Below are 26016 nucleotides of genomic sequence, written 5' to 3' on the forward strand. Positions count from 1 at the left end.
GGGGCGGGGCATGGCTGGGCGGGGCGGGGCAGCGGGCGGCCAGGGGCTGGGGAGGCCGCCTCCTCCTGGGCCTGCCTGGGCTGCCGCCTCCGCGATGCCGCTGCTGGTCGAGGGGCGGCGAGTGCGGCTGCCGCAGTCTGCGGTGGACCTCGTCCGAGCCCACCCGCCTCTGGAGGTGAGCGGGGCCCGGGTGCGGGGGCTTAGAGGCGGGCCCGAGGGCGACCTGCCGGGCGGGCTGAACCCTTCTCACACCGTCGCCGCCGTCCGGCTCTCTTCCGAAACGGATTTCAAACTTGGCGCAGCCGTGGAGTGGTCGGCACATCCGGAGCCCCCGCCGCCGGCAGCAACTTTCTGTTTTTATTTGAGGAGTCCGTGGAGCTTTTACATTCTTTAGACCTTAAAGGGCATCTCCTGAGCCCCCTTGTTTGCAGAAGAGGGGACGGAGGCCCAGAAAGGTTAAGTGACTTGCCCAAGGTCGCACAGCACCGAGGCTTGAGGACACCCTGGAACCCCCGATTCCCAGACAGGGCGGTCCCTCCTCCAGTCTGGACTTGGCTCAGTTAGGCAAATCTGGGCACCCTCCCTTGCCCACTAGCTGTCGCAGGAACCCCCCACCCCCGTGTGATTGAACACTGCTTCATCCTTGGAGTGTCAGGAAGCAGGAGGTGATTCCTGGGTGGGCTTCGGACATCCTGTCCCGGCCCCCAGCCCCCGTCTTGGGGTTTAGGGTTTTTAGCTCCGAATTTTTAGCCAGAAGAAAGGGCCCTGCTTCTCCCCAGCTGGGCGGTGGAGAGGACCACACCCTGATGGAAAGGATTTTTTTGTTTTTGTTTTTTCCCTTAGTTTTGTCCTCAACTAGGTCTTTGAACTCTTGGGATTTGCTTCCCATGCTTATTATGTAGGGACTGTTCGGAAGAGGATTCTTACTGTAAAAAATTTGGGACCAAACATCCCACTTGTCACAGATTCAGTTATGGGGGAATCAAGCCCCATTCATTGATTTAAGAAATTCATATTGAACTTTTAATACATGCTGGGCACTGCTCCTTCGCTCAGAGCTGTTACAGTCAGTAGTGGTTAGTTGCCATCCAGTCGATTCCTTTCCTCATAGTGACCCATGTGTGCAGAGTGGAACTGCTCTGTAGAGTTATCAAGGCCTTTCAGAAGAAAATCACCAAGATGCGTCTGGGTGGGTTGGAACCACCACCTTTTCCTTTAATAGTGAAGTGCTTAATAATTTCTGCCATCCAGGGACTCCCTAGTCAGTAGAAGGAATATATATGTATTTTTTTAGATTAAAGAATGGCTTAGATGTCCCAAATTGTTAAGTGTTACAAAGAAAAACATGCCATTTTTTCACTCTGAGATGTGAAACAGAGGAACTGACCTGGCCTGGGGTGTTAGGGAAGGCATTCTTCGCATGTCCTCCATAACGGTTGCACACTTTGTAATTATTTTGCCTGCCTGCTTGTTTTGTCTACTTTCCCTTTGGTCTGTCTCCCAGAATGTATACTTCCTGAAAAAACCCAAAACCAAACCCATTGCCACCGAGTCGATTCCAACTCATAGCGATCCTATAAGACAGAGTATAACTGCCCCATAAAGTTTCCAAGGAGCACCTGGTGGATTCCAGCTGCAGACCTTTTGTTTAGCAGCAGCTATAGCATTTAAGCACTACACCACCAGAGTTTCCATACTTCCTGAAGTCACATTGAAATGTCTGTCTTCGCCTTTGTACCCTCCATGGCTAGGGCAGTCCTTGGCAGTAGAGTTGATGCTCAGTAAATATTTGTTACATAAATGAGGGAACAAAATGAGCCCTGAACTCAGATCTGAAGGATGACGAGGCATCATTGACAGGGAGAAGATGGACAGCTCTGTGATTCTCCACTTGGCATTTCATAAACAAACAGGAGTAATATTAGCCAGCACTTACTGGGCACTTAGTACATGCTTGGCATCCTGCTAAGCGCTTTCCTTGTATTCTGTCACTGTCACACTGTTGACCGGTGAAGACTGGAGTAGCATTCACCAAGGAAAAAACTCAGCTGCCTAAAGAATTTAGGTGGCTCTCTCTGCTTTTATATATGTTTGGAAAGTCCCATAATAAAAAGTTAAAAAGATCAAGGCAGTGTGCTAAGTGCTGAGAGAAGGCGGTATGGTGATTTTGGTGATTTACCAGGGCAGCTCCTCTTGAACGGATGTTATAGCCTATTTAGGGAGACCGGCCTAGAAAAGAAAGGAGCCCTGGTGGTGCGTTGGTTCAGGTGGTCTACTGCTAACCTAAAGGTTGGCATTTTGCACCCGCCAGCCGCTCCCTGGGAGAAAAATGTGGCAGTCTGCTTCTGTAAAGATTACAACCTAGGAAACCCTGTGGGGCAGTTCTGCTCTGTCCTGTAAGGTCGCTGTAAGTTGGAGTTGACTTGAAGACAAAGAGTTTGGTTTTCTTTTTGGCGTAGAAAGGCTGCGTAAAACCAAACTCCTTACAGAAAGGCTGTGTAGTAGGGACCAATTTGCTTTACAGGAATGTGGAGGAAGGAGGATTGCAGTCATTTGAAGCTGTCTGAGGGAAGGGAACTGGTGGCATAATGGTTAAGTGCTGAGGTTGCTAACCAAAAGGTCAGAAGTTTGAATCCACCAGACACTCGTTGGAAACTCTGTGGGGCAGTTCTACTCTGTTCTGTAGGGTCTCTATGAGTTGGAATAGATTCCACTGCAACGGGTGTTTTTGTTTTTAAGGGAAGGAAAATGACCCCTGGTGGCGCAGTGGTTAAGCGCTCAGTTGCTAACTGAAAGGTTGGTGGTTCGAACCCACCAGCTGCTACATGGGAGAAAGATGTGGCTCTCTGCTTCTGTAAAGATTACAGTCTTGGAGACCCTACAGGGTAGTTCTACTCAGTTCTATAGGGTTACTTTGAGTTGAAATCAACTCAGTGGCAGTGGGTTTTAAGGGAAGGAGAAAGAGCCCTGGTGGCGCAGTAATGAAGCGCTCAGTTGCCAACCGAAAGGTCAGCAGTTCGAACCCACCAGCCACTTCATGATAGAAAGGTGTGGCAGCCTGCTTCTGTAAAGATTTACACTGGAAACCTTATGGGGCAAGTCGGAATCGACTGAATGGCAGTGAGTTTTTTTTTTTTTTTTGGTTTAAGGGAAGGATGATGGAGCCAGGAGAGAAGTTTGAAAAGGAAGAGAATGGGGAGGGCATTCTAGCCAGACATGCCCGCTGTGTGTGGTGGGCAGGAGGGGGCTGTGGCGCGAGTAGACGGGAGAAAGGAAACAGTGGCGGGTAAACCTGGGAAAGAAGGTTGTATCTAGATTATTGAGGGACCTAGATGGATCTCTCATCTAATAAGCAATGGGGAGTAGTGAAAGGTGTAATTCTTTATTATAACAAGTAGTGTGTCCTCTTTGTAGAAAAATAGAAAATACAGATCACCAAAAGAAGACACAAAAAATCACCTGTGATCACATTTTTCATCTTTTGATGACTGTCCTTACAGAGAAAGGTTTTTCTTTGCATATAGTTTTTTACATGCTAGCATACTGTTTATTGTTTCATCACGTGCCTTTATTATGTAACAATATGTTGTAAGTATGCCCGTCCATTACTCTGCCTAACCAGAGAACCAAACCTATTGCTATAGAGTCAATTCCTATTCATAGTGACCCTGTACAACAGAGTAGAACTGCCCCATAGAGTTTCCAAGGCTGTAATCTTTACAGAAGCAGACTGCTGCATCTCTCTCCCATGGAGAAAGATGGCTGGTGGCTTTGAACCACCGACCTTTTGGTTAGCAGCCAAGTGTTTAACCACTGCACCACCACGGCTCCCTTAGCTATGCGTAGCGTATAATAATGACAACAGCAACTGTAATCAGTGGTGGTTGCCACGTACCACAGCCCTATGAAGTAGGTGCTGTCAGTATTCCCATTTTATGGATGCCCACTTTGAGGCACAAAGAGGTTGAGTAACTTGTCCAGGGTCACACATCCCATAAGTGGTGAGGCCAGGATTGGAACCCTGGCAGCCTGCCCTTGATTCTAGATCTGCACTACCCAGTATGATAGCCACAAGCCGCATGTGGCTGTTTACATTTAATTAAAGTTAAATTGAAATTAAAACTTCAGTTCCTCAGTCACACGAGCTACATTTTAAGTACTTAACAACCACACATGACTTGTGGCTACCATATGAAAAAAAAAAAAAATACCATATGAGGCAGCACAAATCTCGACCTTTTCCATCGTTGCAGAAAGCTGTCTTGGGCAGTGCTGTCTAGAGAGCCTTCTCTCTTAACTGGAGGCGGCATGTGCAGTACCCACTCCTGTAGCATCTTCCCTGATGGTTCCATAAATGCCACAGTATGAATACACCATATTTCATTCCTGCATTTGAAGCATGTAAGACATTTGCAGTGTTTCACTGTTATGGACATTCTCAGAGCTAAATATTTATGAACTCCCATAATTCTTCCCTTAAGTATATACTCCTACAAGTGAAGTTGCTGGGCTCGGAAAAGTTTTTGAGCAGAAAAGGGATGTCACAAGATCATTGTTTTGAAGCAGTGACTTTGGCAGCCGTCAGGTAGGATGGACTGGGCAAGGGAGACCATAGGGAAACAAATGGAGAATCGTAGCACCCACCCAATCAACTCTACGGCAATGAATTACAGGTTTTTCTGTTTACAAGGAGCCCTGGTGGCACAGTGGTTAAGAGCTGTAGCTGCTCACCAAAAGGTCAGCAGTTCAAATCCACCAGCTGCTTCTTGGAAGTCCTATGGGGCAGTTTTCCTCTGTCATATAGGGTTGCTGTGAGTTGGAATAGATGCAATGGGTAACGGGTGTTGACAAGAGATGTTGTGATTTTTGCTTTTGGGAATGAAAAATGTCAATTCATTTCTTACAAATAGCTCTGCTTTTTGGTGATAATTGTGAAAATGGTAAAAATTTGCCTTTACTACCTCCACTCCCCCACTTCCCAGAAAGAACAAAGAAAAAGGTAAGTATTAAAGGAATAATAAGGGAATTCTGAATTCTCACTTTTATTTTAAATTAAGGTGGGGCGAGAAATGGCGTGGAAATGAACCTACCAGCCCCTCCATGGGAGAAAGATGTAGCAGTCTGCTTCCATAAAGATTACAGCCTTGGAAACCCTGTGGGGCAGTTCTGCTCTGTCCTAGAGGGTTACTGTGAGTCGGAATTGACTCAGCCAGCAGTGGGTTGGTATCAGTTGCTGCCTTTCTTCTAAATAGTGGAAATTTATTACAAAAAGACAATACTGTGTAACTAATCAAGCTGACCCTTATGTTTATTCCATCTTCTTGGATTTTACTCAGTAACTAAGCACTAACCTAAAATAGCACCTGTCACAAGAAATGGCGAGAAGCCTGTATAAGACTATAAAAATGTTCTCCAGTCTGGGCAAATACATACATGTGCTGTATTTACTCATTTGAGTAAGAATTTGTTCATTAAGGGGTTTATTTATTATAAGTCAGAAGGAAATTATGGTACATTTCAGTGTGGTACCAATTTGACTTTTTTTTTTTATATCTGGAAAGTTAATTTATTAGTGGTCTGACATTACTGAGGAAATCATAGAGAACAGAACAGTGAGGACAAAGAGGATTATCTTCTAAATGCAACATTCTGGCTTTACATACTTAGCATTTTCTCGTTCATATATGTCATATTTTCCTGTTTCCACACTTACGATCAGATCAAACTTACTTGCTGCACTTCTGGAAACTGAGATAAATGACAGTTTGGCACAGCCTTATAAGAGATACTCCAAAGACACCACGTATGCCACTCCCTAAAGAGAAGTCATCCTGAGTCACAGCCGACTAGGCGACAACTGGTGGAGTTCCTGGTGGTGCCAACTGTGAATGCGCTTGTCTGCTCGCAGTCTAATAAGTGCCTTGGAAGAAAGGCCTGGCAATCTACTTCCAAAAAATCAGGCATTGAAAACACTATGGAGCACAGTCTACTCTGATACCCATGGGCTTGCCATTGCCTGAGTCAGAATCAACTAAACCGCAACCGGTTAAAAGAAGTAGACCTTGAGTGACAAAGTATTCCAACTGACACAGAAGACCAGAGCTGCTGGGACAGTGTCAGAGGAGAGCTTTGAGTTGGGTGTGTGCAGGTGTTCAGCTCCTCAGTTCTCTCTTATAGACGCTACAAGAAACTAGTGACAACTTGAATAATTACAATTGGAGTTTTAAATGCATTGATATTTTTGTTGTTTATTTATCTTCCCAATTAGATACAAACCAATCTGCATGCTCAGAAGAGTGCTTGGCAAGGCAGGGGCATACATTTGCTAGCTGGAAAAAATCAGCTTAACTACAATGTATTGCTGGTAATTCAGAGAGGCAACTGTACTTACTTAGTAAGAAATTATTATATAAACTCAACTGCACCATTATATGTTATCTATGTATCTATGAACACTTGATAAATGAAAATCATTATTTTTTATAACTACTAATAAACAGCTATCATTTACTCTAAATAGACTTACCCACCAATTTGACATTTTTGAAAAAAATGATTAATTCCATTTTTGTTCAAGAATTTAACCTAAGTTTTTTTTTTGACTTTTTTAAAATTGTGCTTTAAGTGAAAGTTTACAAATCAAGTCAGTCTCTCATAAAAAATTTATATACACTTCACTATATACTCCTAATTGCTGTCCCCATATGAGACAGCCCGTTCCTTCCCTCCACTGTCTCTTTTCATGTCCATTCCCCTAGCTTCTGACCCCCTCTGCCCTGTCATCTCCCCTCCAGATAGGAGATGGCAACAGAGTCTTAAGTGTCTGCTTGATCTAAGAAGCTCATTCTTCACCAGCATCTTTTTCTATCCCATTGTCCAGTCCAGTCCCTGTCAGAAGAGTTGGCTTTGGTAATGGTTCCCGTCCTGGGCCAACAGAAGGTCTGGGGGCCATGACCACTGGGGTCTGTCTAGTTTCAGTCAGACCATTAAGTCTGGTCTTTTTACGAGGATTTGGGGTCTGCATCCCACTGCTCTCCTGCTCCCTCAGGGGTTCTCTGTTGTGCTCCCTGTCAGGGCAGTCATCGGTTGTAGCTGGGCACCATCTAGTTCTTCTGGTCTCAGGATGATGGAGTCTCTGATTTGTGTGGCCCTTTCTGTCCCTTGGGCTTATAATTACCTTGTGTCTTTCGTGTTCTCCTAAGTTCTTTTTTTATAGACTTGCTGCATAAGAACTTATACAAGTATTCTATTGGATAGATTTTTGGCACAAATGTTAGCATGTCCTTTTAATAAGTTTGCTTATTTATGAGAGACCCTTTTTGTCGTCCTGCTTTAATAATAACATAACTACATCGCAGAACATTTAGAGAATAAAAACAACAGTAAAACCTCCTCTGTTGTTGTTTTACTGCAGTTGTGGTTATGGGGTGAATTTCCTTCCCGGATTTTTCCTGTGTGTATCTACGTTTCTCTAGCCTTGCTGTGAGTCGGAGTTGACTCAGTGGCAGTGGGCTTGGTTTTTTTAATCTGTGTCTCAGCATTGTTGAATTAACAATATCGTACCCCCCCCCCTTTTTAAATTATGCTTGGACTTTACTTTTTGGGGGCATTTCTACTGTGTCACATGGGGTTGCTAAGTCGAAAATTGACCCAGTGGCACCCAACAGTGACAACAATCTTGCTTTTTGGTTAACATTTCAAAACTCTTTTCCCATCGTCTTCATTTTTCATGACTGTGCAGTTAGTGGTTGTGGGTTGGTTCAGCAAATTGACCTTTCCTGTTGCTGCTCCCAGCTTTTTTCATTCTAAATAACACAGAGATTAATGCCATTTTGGGTCATTCCCTTAGTATAGATTTCCAGAAGTGGAACTACTAGGACAAAGAGATTAGGGGAAAGGGAAGGTATTAACCTTCGTCCTCTTTAAAGGAAAACAAAAAAAGGGCTGTAGTTTCTGAGCCACCTATCCACTATTCCATATAATCTAATTCTCTTTACGATTGTAAAATTATGAAGTGTCTCACACTTTTTAGTGAAGAACTGTGGTAAAGAATTTTTGCTCTAATTCCATAGGTAATAAAGGCCTGTTTTATAGGTAAAAAGCCAGAATTGCACTGTTTTCTTTGCACTGTTCCACATGATTGTTATTGCTGCCTTTTATTTTAGCCTGTCAGATAGCACACACACCTCCAACAGACTAGCGTGCCTTTCCCACTTGAGTACACTTTGGCTCTCTCCTCTCTAGTTATTCAATCCTCACTAATTTACATCACTATTTTTTTTTTTTTTAATTAAACAGGAAAGAGCCAGACTTCTCAGAGGTCAGTCTGTTCAACAAGTGGGACCCCAGGGCCTTCTGTATGTTCAGCAAAGAGAGCTTGCAGTGACCTCCCCAAAGGATGGTAGGTTAGGGACCAGTGCATTGGGCATTATCACACAGGCTACTGGATATTTTATTTTATTTCTTTTTTAAACAGGCTCCATCTCCATTCTGGGTTCTGATGATGCCACCACTTGTCACATTGTGGTCCTGAGGCACACAGGTATGATGAGAGAGATGAAGGAAACCGTTACTTAAACTGACCCCACAATCGGGACCATTTAATTTCTTGATTTGAGCTTCCTGGTGTTCGATTTGAAACCTGACCTCACTTAACCTTTTTTCTAGTCTGCATGGTGTCTCCCTGTTGGCCTGGCCAGAATGGGTTGGCTGGGCAGCACAAACTTGCTATACATTTTTTTCTTACAGGATATTCAGAGATGAGGTGGTCCGGATAGACAGTAGACTTGCCTTGCTTCCTGGGTTCTCATCTGGAATAACATGAGTCATTTCACCCTTGTCCTTCAGGTAATGGGGCTACCTGCTTGACACATTGTGATGGAACCGACACCAAAGCTGAGGTCCCCTTGATCATGAACTCCATAAAATCCTTTTCCGATCACACTCAATGTGGAAGGTGAGCTCCGTGATACTCTGTTATATGTTGGGAACTTTGTACCACTGTGTAGAGGAAGTAGCTGTGCAAACCATTGCAGCCGCAGTGTCTGACCTGTCCCCCTAGAGCGGAACCTGGCACAGCGTTAGCGTTTTGTCAGTAGTTACTGAGTGAAAGAATGGAAGATGTGTAGCGTTTTGTCAGTAGTTACTGAGTGAAAGAATGGAAGATGTGTGCAGGCAAGGACACGGTGCAGGGTTTTAAATGGAAGGTTTGACTTTTATTTTCAGTAATATATTTTTAGATTTCATGTATCAGACTGTTCTCTTACACCCCCCATGTGGTATCTCTACATTCCATCATTCATTCATTCAGCAATTATTGAATGCTTTCTGTGGGCAAGAACTTATAGTAGGTGCCAAGGACATAGCAGTGAACAGAGCAAATGAAAAAACTTGCTCCCAAGGTGTATATATTCCGATATAAGGAGAGTCAATAAGCAAACTGTGACCTACCAGCCAACCAACCAGTTGCCCTTAAGCTGATTGCAACTCAGAGTGACCCCATGTGTATCAGAGTAGAACTGTGCTCCACAGGATTTACAGTGGCTGATTTTTGGGGTGGGGGGAGCGGGGGGGGGGCGGGGGGGCGGGGAGGGTTGATTGCCAGACCTTTCTTCAGAGGCACCTGTGACTGCATTTGAACCTCCAGTCTTTTGGTTAACAGCCAAGTGTGTTAACCATTTGTACTACTCAGATTCCCAGGTTGTTATAGGGTGTGGAAAAGGTGGTTAGTAGACAAGTGTTGGGTACACAGGGTCAAACAAAATTTAGGCTTTTTAGATTATGGGACTTTTTAGATCCTTACAATGAGCTACAGTAGGCAGGATTTTGCAGTTATTATTTAACACCAAAACCAAAAAACTAAACTGGTTGCCATCAAGTCGATTCTGAATGATAGTCACCCTATAGGACAGAATAAAACTGCCCCATAAGGTTTCCAAGGAGTGGCTGGTGAATTTAAACTGCCATCCTTTTGGTTAGCAGCCGAGCTCTTAACCACTGCGCCAGCAGAGCTCCTGTTTAACTTCAGGAATGCTTCTTTCCCATCTTGTGGATGATGGTGAAGGAAACACAGTCTGGGAAAAGCAGATATAGGGGAGTAAGCATGTGCTGTAGACAGACTCAGGCTTTATTTGACAGCCGCATAGTTTCCTGCTCTATAAAATGGAGACAGTACTCCCTCTTCGCACCAAGACGCTGAACATTTGATCAGACAACACCTGTGAAGTGTCTACTGCAATCCCCCCACATACTGGTCTTTTAATCAAGTTGGCTTTCTAAGTCTTACAGCCCAGCCCCTCTTAGACCAGAGGCATTTAAGAGGCTCTTGGAGGTTTCCTACTTCGGGTGAGTGAATAATGTGATAGAATCATATTCATCTAGAGCAGTGTGTCTCACTCTCTGCATTGAGGCTTCACATTTGTGCTAAGATATAGAACCCCTCGGTCTTCAGGGTGATTGGGCAGGGTCCCCAGAAGCTTGCCTCTGGCCTTGGCTGTCTCACCCATTTACCTAGTGTGCCCCACAGACACTTTCTATATAGGCTGCTATATGAAAAAGGTCAGCAAGACTGCTGTAGAGCGAGGGTTACAGAAGCTGAGAACCAAAATCCAGGGTGAAACCAGCACACACTGCCCATGTGCTGGGCGGCCTCTGACCACCATCCCCTCTCTTTGCCAGGCTGGAAGTACACCTCGTGGGCGGCTTCAGTGACGATCGGCAGTTGTCACAAAAACTAACTCATCAACTTCTCAGTAAGTTCACTTCCCCTCCCCAAATTTGATAAAAATGTTGACGTATTTTTGCTTGGATAAAAATCCCAATTACTACAAAACCTAAGAGAGGCCCGCCTACTGGAGGCAACATAAGAGACTGGACAGCTCGGCTCAGAATCTTACATAAGGAGTAACAAGCGTAGAGCTAAAGCTCTAGGGGAAAGTGGGGATGGGACAGGCGTGTCTTTTAAGATAGCCTTCGATCCATACCGAAATAGTAAATGCTCTGAGTTGCGTAAAATAGAACTACCCTCCTGGCACAAATGTTCCATTTTAAACTGCTATAGGAAATGGAAACAATACTGATACCATGTTTTCCCCTATTAAATTAGCAAATAATTTCTCCCCCAAAAAAGTGCTCAGTGTTAACCACGAGGCAGTGAGACAGGCATACCCACCAGTCGGTGCAACCTGTCAGGAAAGTCATTTGGCAAAGTGGCTTAGGTCTTAACAAAGGTTCATAGCCTTTAACCCAGTAACTCCCCTTCTGGGAATTAACTCAGTAATTCCCCTTCTGGGAAACTATTCTAAGAGAATAATCTGAAGAGTGTGCACAGAGATTTATGCCCAAAGATGAGCCAAAAAAATCAGACCCACTGCCGTCGAGTCAATTCTGACTCACAGTGACCCTGTAGGACAGAGTAGAACTGCCCCGTAGGGTTTCAGAGGCTGCAAATCTTTTTGGAAGCCAACTGCCACATCTTTCTACCAAGGAGCAGCCGGTAGGCTCGAACCGCAGACCTGTCGGGTTAGCTGCACAATGCTTAACCAGTGTGCCACCAGGGTTCCTAAAGACAAGCAGTAGAGCATTATTTATAACAGCAAACGATCTAATGCTTCCCACCAGTAGGGGAATAGTTACATAGTCATTAAAATAATTCTTGTGAAGAGGTTTTAATTACAATGGGAAATGCTTATGTACAAACAAATCAGGCTATTGTCTGCATAGTTTGAGTGGATATACAATTGTCTGTCTGATGTGGGCTGAGTTGTGCATAAATTTTAACTGTGCTGGGATTATGGGCATTAAAAACCTACTACTTTATACTTTATTTTCCGAATTTTTTACAGTGACTCAATTTTGAACAACTCTGATAATCAGGAGAAAAAAAAATCTTACTTAGGAAAAGAATAACGATCTTCTGTAACGAGCCTGTTTATCCCCCCAAAACTTTTCTGTTTCCTTTGGGCCTGGGGCTAAGAACGTGTCTGTCACTCGGTGGGCAGGGTTGTGTGAGGTCAGTGCATATAGACCGGGCCTCTGATAGACAGGGGCCAGGCTGAGGCTGAAAGGAGATTGCTCGTCTGGCTCTGTTCCTCTGTCCCCTCTTGACCTGCTCAGTGTTATGTTCTGCTCATTAAAGGAACTTATGTGACATCCAGTTTCCAAATTCTAATTGTAGGTGAATTTGACAGACAAGAAGATGACATTCACCTAGTGACATTATGTGTGACAGGTAAGTTCTGGTATCTTTCCCAAAAGCAGTCAGTTTCAGGAATTTCTGCCCTCACCCTTAAGGCACCAGGACCTCAGAGGTAGAAGAGACGCACAATTTGCTGATGCCTCGCTGACTTCTGTGCAGGCTTTTCCCATCAGCTGGAATGAATGGCCTTACTCTGTATCCCCATGTTCACATCCTGTTCCACCTTCAGACACTGACCTGCCTCAAGGACAACTCATTTTTCCTTCCTTGGGAGTTTGAATTGTCTGTCCTTTACTCCTGGGAAGGAGAAGGGACTGGGTGTCAAATTGGAGCTGCCCCCTTACATGGCAGAGTGCACTAATTCTGGAAGGTGCCGTTTCTCAGTATAATCTCCCTGCCCTGGGACTAAGCAGGGAGACCAGAACACAGTCCCGTATTTTGTTTTCCCCACTTTGCGGTAGGGATTCCTTCTTGGCCTTTATCATGCAGAATGAAAACAATTATTTGATGTTACTTAGAAGCTGTATCTAAAACTTTTTTTTTATGTTAGAATTAAATGACCGGGAAGAAAACGAAAACCATTTTCCAGTAATTTATGGCATTGGTAAGTAGTGTGTTTATTTGGGGGTTGGAGGTTTGGTTACATGGTGACAAGGTAAAAAAAAACCCAGTGCTGTCAAGGTAGGCACAGGTTAAAGTGACTGAGCAAAATCATGATCCCCACTGCTGTTGGTATACTACAGACTTCAAGTTCAAAACCTAGCTCCTCTCTATATTTGCTGAGACTTTGGGCCTGTGGCTTAACTTCTCGAACCCTTATCTACAAAATAGAAAGTGTCCACATCCTGAGACTGCAGCAAACATAAATCACAGACAGCGTGCTGTGATGCATGTGTACACTAGGCCTCAGCAGGCTCTCTGCTCCGCTTCAGAAGGCCCGGTGTGCCTTTCTCTAGCCAGTGCTCTGGGGAGCCAAGTGAGCAGTGCGTCGTTATCTTTTTATATACAGGGAACCAAGTAAGATTTTGATTGGGAAAAAGATCCTAGAAAAGAAAGTCTAAAACCGTTGAGCTAAAAGAACACCTCCAACCTTCCACCCTCCGGTGACAACCTAGGGCTCCTGAGGTTAGGAGGCAAAACCAGCTGCACCTACACAGACTTCCACTGTGTCTGTGACAGGTTATTTAGCTGAGTGGTGGGTACCCAGGTGTTCATTAGTTTATCCTCTAACTTTGTATATGTCTGAGATACTAAGTAGTGAAAATTAAAACCAACAAAAATACTAGACTTTGCCACGAACCAGGCCACCCTCCTGTCCCCAGCCATATACCGTGCAGTCTGGTCACAGGGCTGACCAGGGAGCCTCTAACCTGCGCCTGCTTGAAGACAGTGAGCTCCAGGAAGGCTGAGCTTCCCAGGCAGGTGCAGCCCAGCACAAGCCTCCGTTATTTTCAATGAGTACTTGGCTGAAAGATCACTTTTTCTCTTTCCCTGAAGGGGGAAGGGAAGCTACAGACACTTGAGTAATTTTGTTTAATTACCATTCTCCTCTCTATTTTATCTTTATTCTGCCTTTTATGTACGGTGACAGAAATGTAAGGCCCTGCAAATTTCCCAACTTAGTCTTCTGCCAATTCAAAATCATCCTGTCATCCCTCACAGCTGTCAACATTAAAACTGCAGAGATTTACAGAGCGTCCTTTCAAGATCGAGGTCCAGAGGAGGAACTGCGTGCTGCGCGAGCTCTGACAGGAGGACCAGTGAGTTTGAAATCATCTTGATGTTAAGGGCTTGGGGGGTGGCAGGGAGGACATCAAATGTCAAAGCTTCAAGGCTTGATACCCTTAGAAACGAGAAGTTTACGTCTGCTGCTTTGAAGCTATAAATTCTCAGGGACTACCACACTCACAGATGTAACAATTAAGTAGAAGAGTAATGAACGTCTTTAGATTATAAGCACAAGGCCTGTGTTCTCTGCTGAAAAGGTGTAGGGGGAGGCCTGTGTGAACCCACAGCATCTAGATCCAAAGAGAACGAACCCCTTTTACTTGTATAAAGTGAGTAAGGAGCCCAGGAAGGGGTGGGAAGAGGTTTCTCCCTGCGGCACCGAGGGATTGTGCTTTCCTCTGGACCAAGACACTAAACACCAATTTGCTTGAATGATTTAGTTAACCTAAAAAAATGACCAAATTAATTTAAAACTCTGATTTCCTTTGGGTGCTGTTTTTTTTTTCCCCTCCAAGTAATGGGCAGTACTTATTTATTCCAAGCCCAATCATTTTTTGGACTTAAAAACTTACTGTTTTGGGGAGCACAACCAATTTGTAATTGAGGACTTTTTAAGTTTCTACATGTACAACTTAGTGACGTTGATTACATTCTTTGAGTTGTGCAACCATTCTCACCTTCCTTTTCAGAGTTGTTCCTCCCCCCTTAACATAAATTCACTGTCCCCTAAGGTTCCTGTCTAATCTTTCAAGTTGCTGTTGTCACTTTGATTCCATATAGCTACTTCTTAAAAGAGCATTAATGCTCCTGGCAGACACTTTTTTTAGTAGATAAGCTAAACTATTGTTGGTTTTAAGAAGACATAAGGGGATATTTTTGGTTTAAGGTTTAAAGATTATCTCAGGGCAATAGTTTCAGGTGTTCATCTACCTTCCATGGCTCCAGGAAGTCAGAATTCCATGCGATTCACTTTTGATAAGAATTCTTCTATAGAGTCTTTGCTCAAAATTTTCAGTAATGGTAGCCAGGTGCCATTCAGTTCTTCTGGTCTCAGGGCAAAGGAGGCAGTTGATCATGGAGGCAACTACCCACACAGTCCATATCCTCCTTGTATTCCTAACTCTCCTTTCTCTGTTGAATAAAAACCAAAACCAAACCTGTTACCGTCGAGTCGATTCTGACTCAGTGATCCTGTTGGACAGAGTAGAACTGCCCTATAGAGTTTCCAAGGAATGCCTGGTGGATCTGAACTGCTTACCCTTTGGTTAGCAGCCAAATCTCTTAACCACTGTGCCACCAGGGTTTCCCCAGGTGAATAGAGACCACTTATTGTGCCTTGGATGGCCACTTGTAAACTTTTAAGGCCCCAGGCACTTGGCAACGAACTAGGAGGTAGAACGGGAAGCACATGTTATTAGGCCAACTAACTGGGATGTCCCATGAAAACATGACCCTAAACCTCCAAACCAAGGTACCAAATTCCATAGGTTTTTGGTTGTACATAAGCAGCCTCAGCAGTTTTTTTTTTTTTATCATTGTTATATGTATCACACTTTTGCCAATTCAACTTTTTACAGGTGTACAACTTATTGACAGCATTTACAATAATTGGCTGTGCAACCCTACCCTTAATGAATACAATTTCTCCATCACCCTTAACCCTCTTTTCCCCCTCCCTCCCACCCCAATAACCACTAATAAATTTTGGTCTTTATACATTTGCCTTTTCTTGTCTTTTTATATATGTGAGGTCATACAGTATTTGTCCTTTTATGATTGTCTTATTTCACTCAGCATGTCTTCAAGCTCCAGACATACCGTAGCATGTCCCAAAACTTCATTTCTCCTACTGGCTGAGTAGTATTCCATTGTATGTGTGTACCACATCTTGTCTGTCCATTGGTGGTGGGCATTTAGGTTGGTGTTCATTTAGGTTGTTTCCACCTTTTGGCTATTGTGAACAGTGTGCTGCAGTGATTATTGGTGTACAAGCTCTTTTTGAGTCTCTGCTTTCAAGTCTTTTGGGTATATACGTAGGAGAATTGCTGGGTCATATGGTAGTTCTATTTTTAGCTTTTTGAGGAACCACCACACTGCTTTCCACAATGGCTATGCCATTTGGCATTCCCACGAGCAATGCGTAAGGGTTCCGTTTCCCCACATCCTTGCCAACATTTATTATTTTCTTTTTTAATCTTAGCCATCTTAGAGGGAGTAAAATGGTATCTCATGGTGGTTTTGATTTGCATCTCTCTGATGGCTAATGATGCTGAGCTTTTTTTCATGTGTTTGATGGCAATTTGAACGTCCTCTTTGGTGAAATGTCTATTCAAGTCCTTTCCCATTTTATGCTTAGGGAGCTCTTTAACGAAGAAAAAATTTTAGTTTAAAAAGCTAGAAATATAAAAACCTAAGACTAATATTTTTATCTTAAAAGCTGGAAATAAAAACCAAAATCTGCTATTTAAAAAGACACGTGCCATTTGAGAAATGGGTGTAAGAATTCTTTAAAAATGCTCAAAGTGTGAAAAAATAGAGATCACATTCAGAGCACCCAAAAGAATTTTTAGAAAATGCTGACATTTTCATTGAAAAGTGTGTTTGGATTCAGAGTCATTTGTTTTACCACCCCCTTTCATGTTTTGTAGGATTCCTTTTGCAATTTCTCAAGCAGCATAATAACCTTAATTTAGTTACTATTCAAAAGAACATATTTGAGTCTCAAAAACCAAAATAGAACATCGCTGGTAAGGTCACAAATACTACTGGAACTGTAGGGATTCACAGAATTGGTCATTTGGCAAATTAGCTTCTTATAAACGGATTTTTCCTTCCTTTTGATGGGGACACAGTTATTGTGTGCTTGTTAAGTTGCAAGGTAATGAGTTGCTCGGGTGTAAATAACAAGGCAGTGTTTTCTGTAGCAATGAGGAGCCCGGACTTTAGTCAGACACGCCAGGATTGGATGCCCAGCTCAGATGCTTCCTGGACAGGGGGACCTTGGGCACTGTGCCTTGTATGTGAGCCTAAGGCTTTCACCCAGAATGAGGAGAATGCCATCTTCCTGCAGGATTGTCCTAAGGACTAAACAAAATGCACAGAGGACTAAACAAGAACCCACAAAGTGCAATACCAGACACATTGCAAGTATTCAGTTAAGTGGCAGCTTCTGTTATTATGTGAGACAAGATATTTAATAAGCCTATTACGCAGGTAAATGCTTTAAATTACTTGACTACGCCAGAGCGGGCATTAACGATGAGGTTTGAGAAGTGGTAACACATTCCTTCAATTCTATCCTTGAAACGTTCTTTTTTAGATGATTAGCATTTATGATGCAAAGACAGAACAACTTCGCATAGGACCGTATTCCTGGATGCCGTTTCCACATGTGGATTTCTGGCTGCAGCAAGACGATAAGCAAATACTAGAGGTGAGAATTTACAGGTTGGGCAAATCTTAACTCTCGGAACCCTGGTTTCTTCATCTGTAAGAAAAAAAAGGGTTTAGGCTAGATAATAGCTGCTTTTCCTTCAGCAGATAGTACTTATCTTTAGGATGTCATTGACAGAACTTGTTTAACTTCTGTATCAATTAGGGATAAGCAGTAATGTCCTGGTTAGCAATCTCCAGGTGAAGCAGTAAGTAACTAACTGCTTTTTCTCATTAACCCAGCACCTCATTTCTTACGTAATTTTGCCCTTTATATACATGCATACATAAAGTATCCCAAGAACATCCTACTCAATGTTTAAAGAACACAAAGATACTTTATTTGACAACTATATAAAAGCAGGGAAAGAAAGCGAGGTTGCTCTTCTCTTATCCCCGTAATCTTATTTTCCAGAACCTTTCTACTTCACCTCTGGCTGAGCCCCCCCACTTTGTTGAACATATCAGATCTACCTTGATGTTTTTAAAAAAATACCCATCTCCAAGTACCACAGTGTTTCCTGGAAATAAAGCTCTACTCTACAAAAAAAATAAAGATGGCTTGTGGGAAAAGGTCTCTTCTCCATGACGCTAAAACCAGGAATTACCAAAGGCGGAAACTTTTTGGCGAGACAAAGATCACTGGTAGGGATTGGAAGAGTGTGAACTTGGAATCTACACCCTTTGAATCTTAGGTCTCCTTACACAGTGTCTTTCAAATGACTTTCAAAATAAAATGTTATTTTGGCAAAGGCATTTGTTTAGATTTACTTCTGGCTTCACTAAAAAGTTGCAGAGGAGAAAGAAGCTACCTGCCTTACTGTTCTATAAGCAGCTATTCCAGATACTTAGTATTTCTACTTCTGTTAAATTAGTGGATAAATTAAAATTACAGTAGGGTTTGTGAGGAATCTAGTTAAAACAGTAAACTTCTGTGAGAATTCATACATGTCACAGATTTTTTTTGCCCAAGATTATTTTAGAGGCTTTCTCCAAACCTTATGTGTTTCTGAATAAATGAAATGAAAAGGTTCAGAAAGAGGATTTGGTCTTTGCTGTTCTCCAGTACAATTATCTTTAAAATAGATAATTTATTATGAGGTTAAATTTATTGAGAGTTAAATACAAAGCCACTGATAAATCTGTTCTTTTAGATATCATTGAAATTCCTTAATTGTGGTTATTACATAAGTTATATTCTTAAAAACCTTTTTCCGAAGTTGCTATTGAAAAGGAAGTCAAATGAAAGCACAAAGGAAGATTCATACCGTCACAATGCCCAATTAATAGGAAGATTTATAGACTGAACTCATGGGTAACAATTTCAAGAACCTTTATTGAAACCAACATTCAAATAGTATCTCAAGGGTGAAATTTTGTTTCAACAAAACCAATTTAACAATTTCAAATATAAAAACATTTAAAAATTAATCTTGTTAGAGGTGATAATTTACCCCTCCCCCATTTCATCTGCTATACTTCATTGCACCAAATAAAAAGGGAAGACTGTTTAATCATCTGCACCAAAACAATACAAAGGAAAAGAAAAAAGCTGCACTTGGGTGAGTGCCAAATGTCAATAATCACAGCAAATGCAAGTGTGATTATAGGCTTCACGTGGTCTAAGGCTTCCAATGCTCTGGTCCACACACCCGTGTGAATTCCCCACCAGCTGAAGATCTCGCACAGCTGACTCTGCTGGACTAAAAAGGCACAGGGGCCATTACTGGGGATAAACAAAGTGATGCGGTACTTCTGCAGAAGTAGAAGTGGGCAGTAATTAAGAGCTTGCTTCCAACTATTAATAGTCTGGCTTGATCAGCCTAAGAAAGATTACTTTTCTGGTTCTTATTTCTGAGTTGGGCCCAAAGAGGTGAGCTGCTAACGGAACAGAAGCTACAGAAGCTTCATAAACATGAGATAGGGCAGAGAGATATTTATTTAGAGTTTACACTTAACCTAGGTGCTACACAGCATATTTAATATTAGGCTCTTAAGGGTAGCGTCTTTCAGGTTGTTCAGATACTAAACATAGAAATGAGCAGTCTGTACTTGTGTGCCAATTTAAAAGCTTTACCAATATTTAAAAAATACATATATGTGGTCAGGAAGAGACTTTACCATTACTCTTAATAGAGGAGTCCTCAAATTTGTTTACAAATAGTACATGAAAGGAGAAATGGATTTGTGGCAGAGGAAAGTTGCTTGCTCACAGAAGTGCTGTCCAGCCTGACTTGCTTGGTAACTCTGCCAAAGCTTGAGTGGACACAGTCCTTACTTAAGTCTCCAGGAAAAGCAGCAATTGGGGATGGCAGGAGAGGGCTTCTGACACTCTTATTTACAAACCTATTGAAGCCCCTTCTCCATTAAGCCAAACATAATCCAGTTGCATATTGCAACCTGATCTAACTAAACACCAAATAAGACAGGTGGCAAACAATGCTGTCTGCCCCTTTTCTGCAGAAGTCCAGCAGACAACCCGGAGAGTTCTGAAGAAGCTGATTTACCAAAAAGTTATTATGTGCAACCTAAGAACTTATACTTAAGTAAGAGCAAGTGTTTCAAGTGGCAGGCACTTGAAATTCTAAGTGTTTTTTGTGACTAAAAAGTGTTTATGGTAATTTAGGGGGAAAATGGAATTATTATAGTTGGATGGGACAGAAACGAGTGTTTTTCTACATACACATAAAATTAAACACGTCGACTGCCCATCTAGAACACCTGGCTTTCAGACACATGTCTGTGCAAAAACCCACTACGCAAAATAACAGTAATTCCTATGTATTAGGATGTGGCACAGTTCACATTTTCAATATAACTTCATCATCCCTGCAACAATATTCAGTACAGTCTCAAACCCAACACTGACTTTTATCTTAAGCTCTCCAGTTCTTCTGCCTGTGGGCAGTCATCTTTTGGGTGCTGGGCCTTCTCCTGGAGGGCCTCAGCCTGGTCTGCTTCCTGAGGGCTGGGAGCCCCGGGGTGCTGCTCAGGGCTGTTGGCCTCTGGGGTGTCTTGCTCTGGCCCAGTGGACAGTTGCTCCATCTTTTCTAAGTCTTCAATGTGACTGACTGAGCTTGTCTCACTCATTGCATCTGAGCCACGTAGCGACTTTTTAAAAGGCTTCTGGCCTAGAAGAAAGATTGGGTGAACAGCGCACTTGACAGCACAACGAGGGCCACTTCTGCAACAAAAACTCTCTGTGCAATGAGGAATTGCTTTGTTTAGTTCTAACTTCTTCAGCAGAAATCCCTAGAATTACTGGCTCTGAAGCCTTTTACGGGATGGGAGAGAAATGAGCGCTGATATCATGGCATTCACGTGCCCCAAGGCTGGGGACTTTTGAGGTAACCTTAAGAAAAGCTCAGGATAGCAAACACCACAGTGAGATGTAATGTCATCTCTCAAGACCTCAGTTTCCCCCTTGAAGTACACGAGGGCTCTTCAACGCTAAATCCCTCGACTACTGAAATGGTTACTTAATGAAACAGTGATAGGTGGTCTGAGATAAAGAATAGGACTCTGGGTTAAAGACCCAAGAAAACAAAGGAATGCAAGTAACAGCAAACTTGGGGGAAAACCGTTACGTGACACAAAGGTCTGTTTTCCCAAGAGAAGTCCAACTGATTTTTTCCAGTGTTAATTATGTACCTGGAAGTCTTTGTTTAGAGCGAGTGCCTGAGGGGGTTGGAGGCGGTGTCACTCCTGTGCCTTGTACTTTGGAGACGTATGTATGTTCTGTGGACTCCAGAGAGCCTTCGGGAAAAAGTAAGGAGCGGGGTAAGTGGTAGTTCTTGGCACAGGGTGCCCTCACCTCAGCCTTGTTAATAAGCTTCTTTTAGCCACTCAGCTCTTGAAATGTACCACAGCTATGCTCGTGACCCCCAACCCTGCTGGGGTGCTTTGTCCTTCCACTCTCAAGAACCCTGAGTACAGCTGAGGACACACACCCAGCAGTGTGGCACAGCATGTCTAGGGAGCCAGGCCCAACAGGGAACTGAATTTTAGCAACAAGAAATGGATGCCTCTTTGCCAAAGGGTGAGGTTTGGCTGATGAAAAATCAGATTTATTTTTTCTATCATATGAGAGTGTAGTCATTATTTCCTGGGGAAGAATAATGGAACGGACCTCAGGTTTAGGAAATTACTTCCTGGATAGAACACCAAAGAAAAGAGGAGTCATGTAGTTTAATATTATCTCCAAGTCTCAGCAACTGTTAATATTTGCTGGTTGCTTGGTTTGAAATTAAATGTTTCAGTGCTCATGCAATCTTTTAAAAGCAGCCCGTTGCTGAGGCAAATGCTGAACCAAAACACCCAAGACACAGTGTCTTGAGGATCTGAACAGCAGAATGAACAAAAGTGTTGCTCATGGATTCAAGGAAGACGCGTCTGCTTGCTACAGGGAACGGATATCTGCTTTTGTACTATTTCAGCAGTCAGGCGGGAGACGGGAGCAGACAAGTCTTATCTCCATAGATTCCTGGCACAGTGATAAGAAACTGAAACCCAAAAGCATTTGGTCAAAACTCTCCTGTTAATGACATCAGGGCCAGTCTAGTCCTACCTGCTGTTAAGTTAAAAGTTCTTCCCTTTTGTGAAGCTTGTAATGGAGAAAACCAATTCAGCACGGATCCTACTACAGGGATCTGCCGTAACACTCCCTGCAAAACATAACATGTTACTCAAGGTCATCTTGTCCAGTCCACTTCCAGCCTGATGCCAGCTGGGAAGTCCAATCTGCAGCCTCACCTCTTCCAGAAGCCGTTCCTCATTTGCCTTCTGCAGTTGAACCTGAGCTTCCTGAATTCCCTTCCTAACAATTTCAGTCATGTTTTCCAGAAGCTGTGAGAAAACCAAGAATGGCATTACTCATCTAAGCTGCTTGCCTGGAGTCTAGAAGAACTATTAACACAGCGCTGGGTCATTTTTCAAAAGCATGTCAATAAATAAAATTCTGCATTTTTAAAATGCTCAAGGAGGCCTAGGCAGACATACTAGCCTCTTTTGCTAGGGAACAGGGAGGAGAAGGATAATCGTACCTACATTCTGAATGCCATGTCAACAGGACAGAGACACACTGCTCAACATTCGTGGAAATGAAGCCAGAATAGAGTTGGGTTTGGAAGGATCTTAAGAAGTCCACCCATGGATGAATAAAGCTGGCTCCTTCAGCCTCATTTTCAAATTTCCTCCCCTTCCCCACCCCTACACCAAAAACGAATCACATGACACATTTCTGACTCTTCTCTGACTAGTCCGGCTGTGGTCCTTTTTCTGTTTGAGTGATTGCTAGTGAATCAAACGTCTAGTATGGAGAGCATCCCTCAAGCTTTGTGGCCTGGTTCTCCATGCCAACTGGCTGATAAAAGCTGGTCTGTTACTGCTGGGAAGCTGCATTACTGAAATCCCTGTCCTCATTCATTCTTCTGGACCCAGCTCCAATCAGGAAGTCTTCCCTGACCTTGTCAGGCAGAGCTGACTGTGTCTTCTTTAATGCTTAAAAAAAATTCTTTTTCATAGCATTTATGACATCACTTGGTAATATGTATCTCTTTCCCCCAATGGCTTGTAAGCTCAGGGACTATGTCGAAGGAACTTGTATTTCTAATGCCTGTACACTACCTAGTTCACAGGAAGCATTTAAAATTGCGAGGGTGGGGGTGGGGGGTGGGGAGAATGAAGGAACAGACATTTCCAAGGGTAGCTTCTTCCTTCATGACCCCAGCTAGTCAGCTGGGAAAGCTCAGAAAAGGAACGGAATGCTGATGAGTCTTACAGACCCTTGAGTTTTCCTCAATTTCTCGGGCTGTGACTGCAATGGTCTCCACTAGTTCGGAAACATCTATGTCATCACTGGCCATGCCAATGTAAATACAGCTCTTCATACTTCTATACTCGGGGCCTGCAGGAAGAAACAACAGACAGACTCGGTTCCCAAATCCTCTCATGAGTCAGACACAGCCCTGCTTTCCTGTGCAACAGGGTGACAATGCAAAAGGAGTCTCCTTTACTGGGGGAGGAAAATGGTTCTCATAAGGTGAGGGGAAGCCCCTGAGGGGCTGCAGAGGGAGAAGGATGATGTCTGCCCCCAGAAGAACTCCACCTCCACCTGGAACAAAACCAGAGTTTCCCCGAAAGAGAGAAACCCATTTTCCTTTAAGCCAGTTAAAAAATGTCCTTCCAAAAGTCACCACTGACTTATAAAAGTAGTAGTTACCCATTTTAAACGTAAGGTCAGATTCCAGTTCATTTAACTTTTTCAGGAGTCCAGCATGGATTTTTTCCCCTTCAGGATCTGATTTCAAACTGCTTTTATCATCATTAGCATGTTCATACCTATAAACAATATCAAAACAACAGTGTTTCAATCTACAGAGATCAAACGTCTCTTCAGATATAGGATTAGGTGGAATGGAAGAACTTCAAACAAGACAAATGGGCAGTGGAGCCACTGATAGTGTCTTAAGACCTAGCACTTTCAAGACTATCACAAGGAAAGCCTAAGTCTTTATGTAGACCCATGAAATTTAGAAAGAGGTGAGGCCTGAAAGTCTCATCATTTGCAATATTAAAATAAAGGGGACTTGCCTCATCCTTGCAGGAGACAGGAAGCAGCATGGATAGACTGCTCAGACGGAACGAGAGAAGACGGAGTTTTCTCTCGCCGGGACACTGAGTTCTTTTTCTTACTGATTTGTCAGTTACCGTCTCCTCCTAGTAACTTAAGAGTTGGCATAAAAAGACATGACATACAGCGAGTCCTACCTGAAGGGGGCCACATGCTCACCGAGCAAATGGTGGGCCCCATTGCTTGCTGCACTGTGCTTTTTAAATGCCCAGAAAATCGAGATGAATTTTCATTAGATGTGTTTACTGTGCCTCCAGATGTCCACACCGGATTTCTAAGCTTATTTGCAAAACGACCCATCCATGTTCTGTACACCCCATGGCTGGCTGAAACTTACCTGACAACCCCGATTCCAGGCCAGTTAGGGTCATCCACGTGTAAGAGGCCTGACGTTCCTTCCACTTCCTGCTTGAACTCTTCTCTCAACTGCAGCGTACAGGTCAGAACCGGCAGCTTGCTTTTTATGCAGGTGACAAGCTGATCCACATCCTCACACCGAGTTCCTAAAGCTGAAAGCATTCACAGAATGTTAGGACAGATGCTTAAGGAATGACTGAAAAAGGACAGTGGCCAGGGTTCCCATTTCTGCTACCAGAAAGGGCAAAAGCTCTAAGTACATCCAATTAGCTGGAGCTGAGAAGCTTTAAAAAAAAAAAAAAAAACTGCTAAATCTAGATATGGAAGTATCAGATGTTAAAAATTAACTTAGCAGACTGCTTCAGGCATAAAGACAGTGTTTTCTTACAGAGAAGGTAGGATTTACGCCTCCAGTTTAAAACACAGTGTAACACTATTAGAAATGAGATTTTTCTGACAGAAAGAATCTGCTTCAGTCAGGTTATAAACATCACATCACAGGTTAAACACAGAAAGGCAACCACTCGGTTCTCTCTTTACATTAACATGACTGAAAGAAGGGAAGTGCTTTGGTGGATTTGTGGCGGGAGGGCAGGAGGGTCAGGGTGGTGAGGACCGAGTATCCATTCCTGCAGCTCAGAGCTTGGGAAGTCTCAGGGCATCGGGGCTCCAAGAGGGTTGGCAACATGACTACTCCCTTGCTTCCTTCAATCCAAACGCTGTATGGTTTTACTAAGCCTCAGTATATGGTGCCACAGGGTGTCCTCGGCCTCTGGGGTGAGGGGGAGAAGGCAAGGCCACACTGCACAGTAGGAACAGAGACTAGAAGACCCTCTGAGACCACCAGCAATCTTTATCATGATGACTTTTTCTTTGCAGAGCAAGGGAGTAATACTTTTCTTTTCCTACTTTGAGGTCATTCAGGAAATATTTTTGCAAAACTGTTACAAGCATCAAACATTTTCTGAAAATGTTTAAATTACCTCACAAAAAAAGCACAACCGAATTTTTACTTTATTTTTTGCAGCTTATTTTTATATTTAAGTGCTTAGTATATGCCAAGCACTACATAAGGTACTGCATATATACATGATCATGTTTTCATTTTCACATCACATGAAGTATTAGTAATCTCTTTTTTTTAAGTGTGAAACAAGTCTGGAGATCAAGGACCTTGCTCAAGGCCCCATGGTTATGCAGTGACTGATTTTCAGTCATAAAAGCCCACGCACAGCTACACTACTTTCTTAAATGCCTCAAACCACACCTACCCTGCTTTTTCAAGTATCTCAAACAGTGGCTTCTTAACCTTTGCTGGCCTATTAGAATCAACAGGGAGGTTTTTAAGAATAGAGGGGCCCAGGCTCCACTCCCAACAACAACAGCAAAAAAACCAAATCCATTGCCATCGGGTCAATTCCGACTCACAGAGCCCCAGATCAATTACATCAGGATCTCTGTGGGTGGGGCCCAGCCAGAGGGAATTCTAAGCACCCACCACAAGGCAATTCTAATGTGCAGTCAGGACTGAGAACCACTGGGAGAGAAAACCAATGGTCCATAAGCTATCAAAACACAGGAATTCAACTGACTTCAGGAGACTGATTCTCTAAGAACTTACATTAGAAGCAAATCTACCTAAACTCAGCACAAAACAAAAAGCCTCTCCAAA

General features: G+C 43.2%; 2 protein-coding genes across 9 annotated transcripts in view; one reads left to right on the forward strand and one right to left on the reverse strand.

Moving 5' to 3' along the window:
- Positions 1-46: 46 nt before the first annotated feature.
- NTAN1 (N-terminal asparagine amidase) lies at positions 47-19027 on the forward strand. Of its 4 annotated transcripts, none has more exons than XM_003421877.4 (10): positions 47-175; positions 8299-8401; positions 8477-8542; positions 8848-8956; positions 10678-10751; positions 12176-12229; positions 12747-12800; positions 13859-13956; positions 17244-17357; positions 17772-19027. In XM_003421877.4, the coding sequence occupies exons 1-10, from the start codon at positions 95-97 to the stop codon at positions 17943-17945; spliced, it is 927 nt and encodes a 308-aa protein (XP_003421925.1). In that variant the 5' UTR covers positions 47-94; the 3' UTR covers positions 17946-19027. The 4 variants fall into 4 exon arrangements, with proteins under 4 accessions (XP_003421925.1, XP_010599538.1, XP_023396690.1 ...); XM_023540922.2 differs by lacking the exon at positions 47-175 and adding an exon at positions 5205-5219; XM_064295627.1 differs by lacking the exon at positions 47-175 and adding an exon at positions 6298-6394.
- The window catches only part of PDXDC1 (pyridoxal dependent decarboxylase domain containing 1), a 62817-nt gene continuing 54093 nt past the window's right edge, over positions 17293-26016 (reverse strand). For 4 of the 5 annotated variants that reach the window (XM_064295624.1, XM_064295626.1, XM_064295625.1 and 1 more), the window contains 7 exons: positions 24325-24496; positions 23577-23695; positions 23140-23261; positions 22109-22201; positions 21924-22020; positions 21008-21112; positions 20122-20487 (listed from right to left, as the gene is read on the reverse strand). In XM_064295624.1, coding sequence (XP_064151694.1) covers positions 20228-20487; positions 21008-21112; positions 21924-22020; positions 22109-22201; positions 23140-23261; positions 23577-23695; positions 24325-24496 — 968 coding nt within the window. In that variant the 3' untranslated portion in view covers positions 20122-20227. Of the gene's footprint in view, positions 17412-20121; positions 20488-21007; positions 21113-21923; positions 22021-22108; positions 22202-23139; positions 23262-23576; positions 23696-24324; positions 24497-26016 lie in introns of those variants that run through there. The other variant, XM_064295622.1, reaches the window with a different exon arrangement.

This window comes from Loxodonta africana, chromosome 12, assembly GCF_030014295.1.
Source record: "Loxodonta africana isolate mLoxAfr1 chromosome 12, mLoxAfr1.hap2, whole genome shotgun sequence".
Lineage (NCBI taxonomy): Eukaryota > Metazoa > Chordata > Mammalia > Proboscidea > Elephantidae > Loxodonta > Loxodonta africana.

Coding starts and splice junctions, on each gene's coding strand:
- NTAN1 (XM_003421877.4), top strand. CDS start 95: ATGCCGCTGCTGGTCGAGGGGCGGCGAGTGCGGCTGCCGCAGTCTGCG. Junction 8,402..8,476: donor AGTGACCTCCCCAAAGGATG/GTAGGTTAGGGA, acceptor TTTTTTAAACAG/GCTCCATCTCCATTCTGGGT. Junction 17,358..17,771: donor ACGATAAGCAAATACTAGAG/GTGAGAATTTAC, acceptor CTTATTTTCCAG/AACCTTTCTACTTCACCTCT.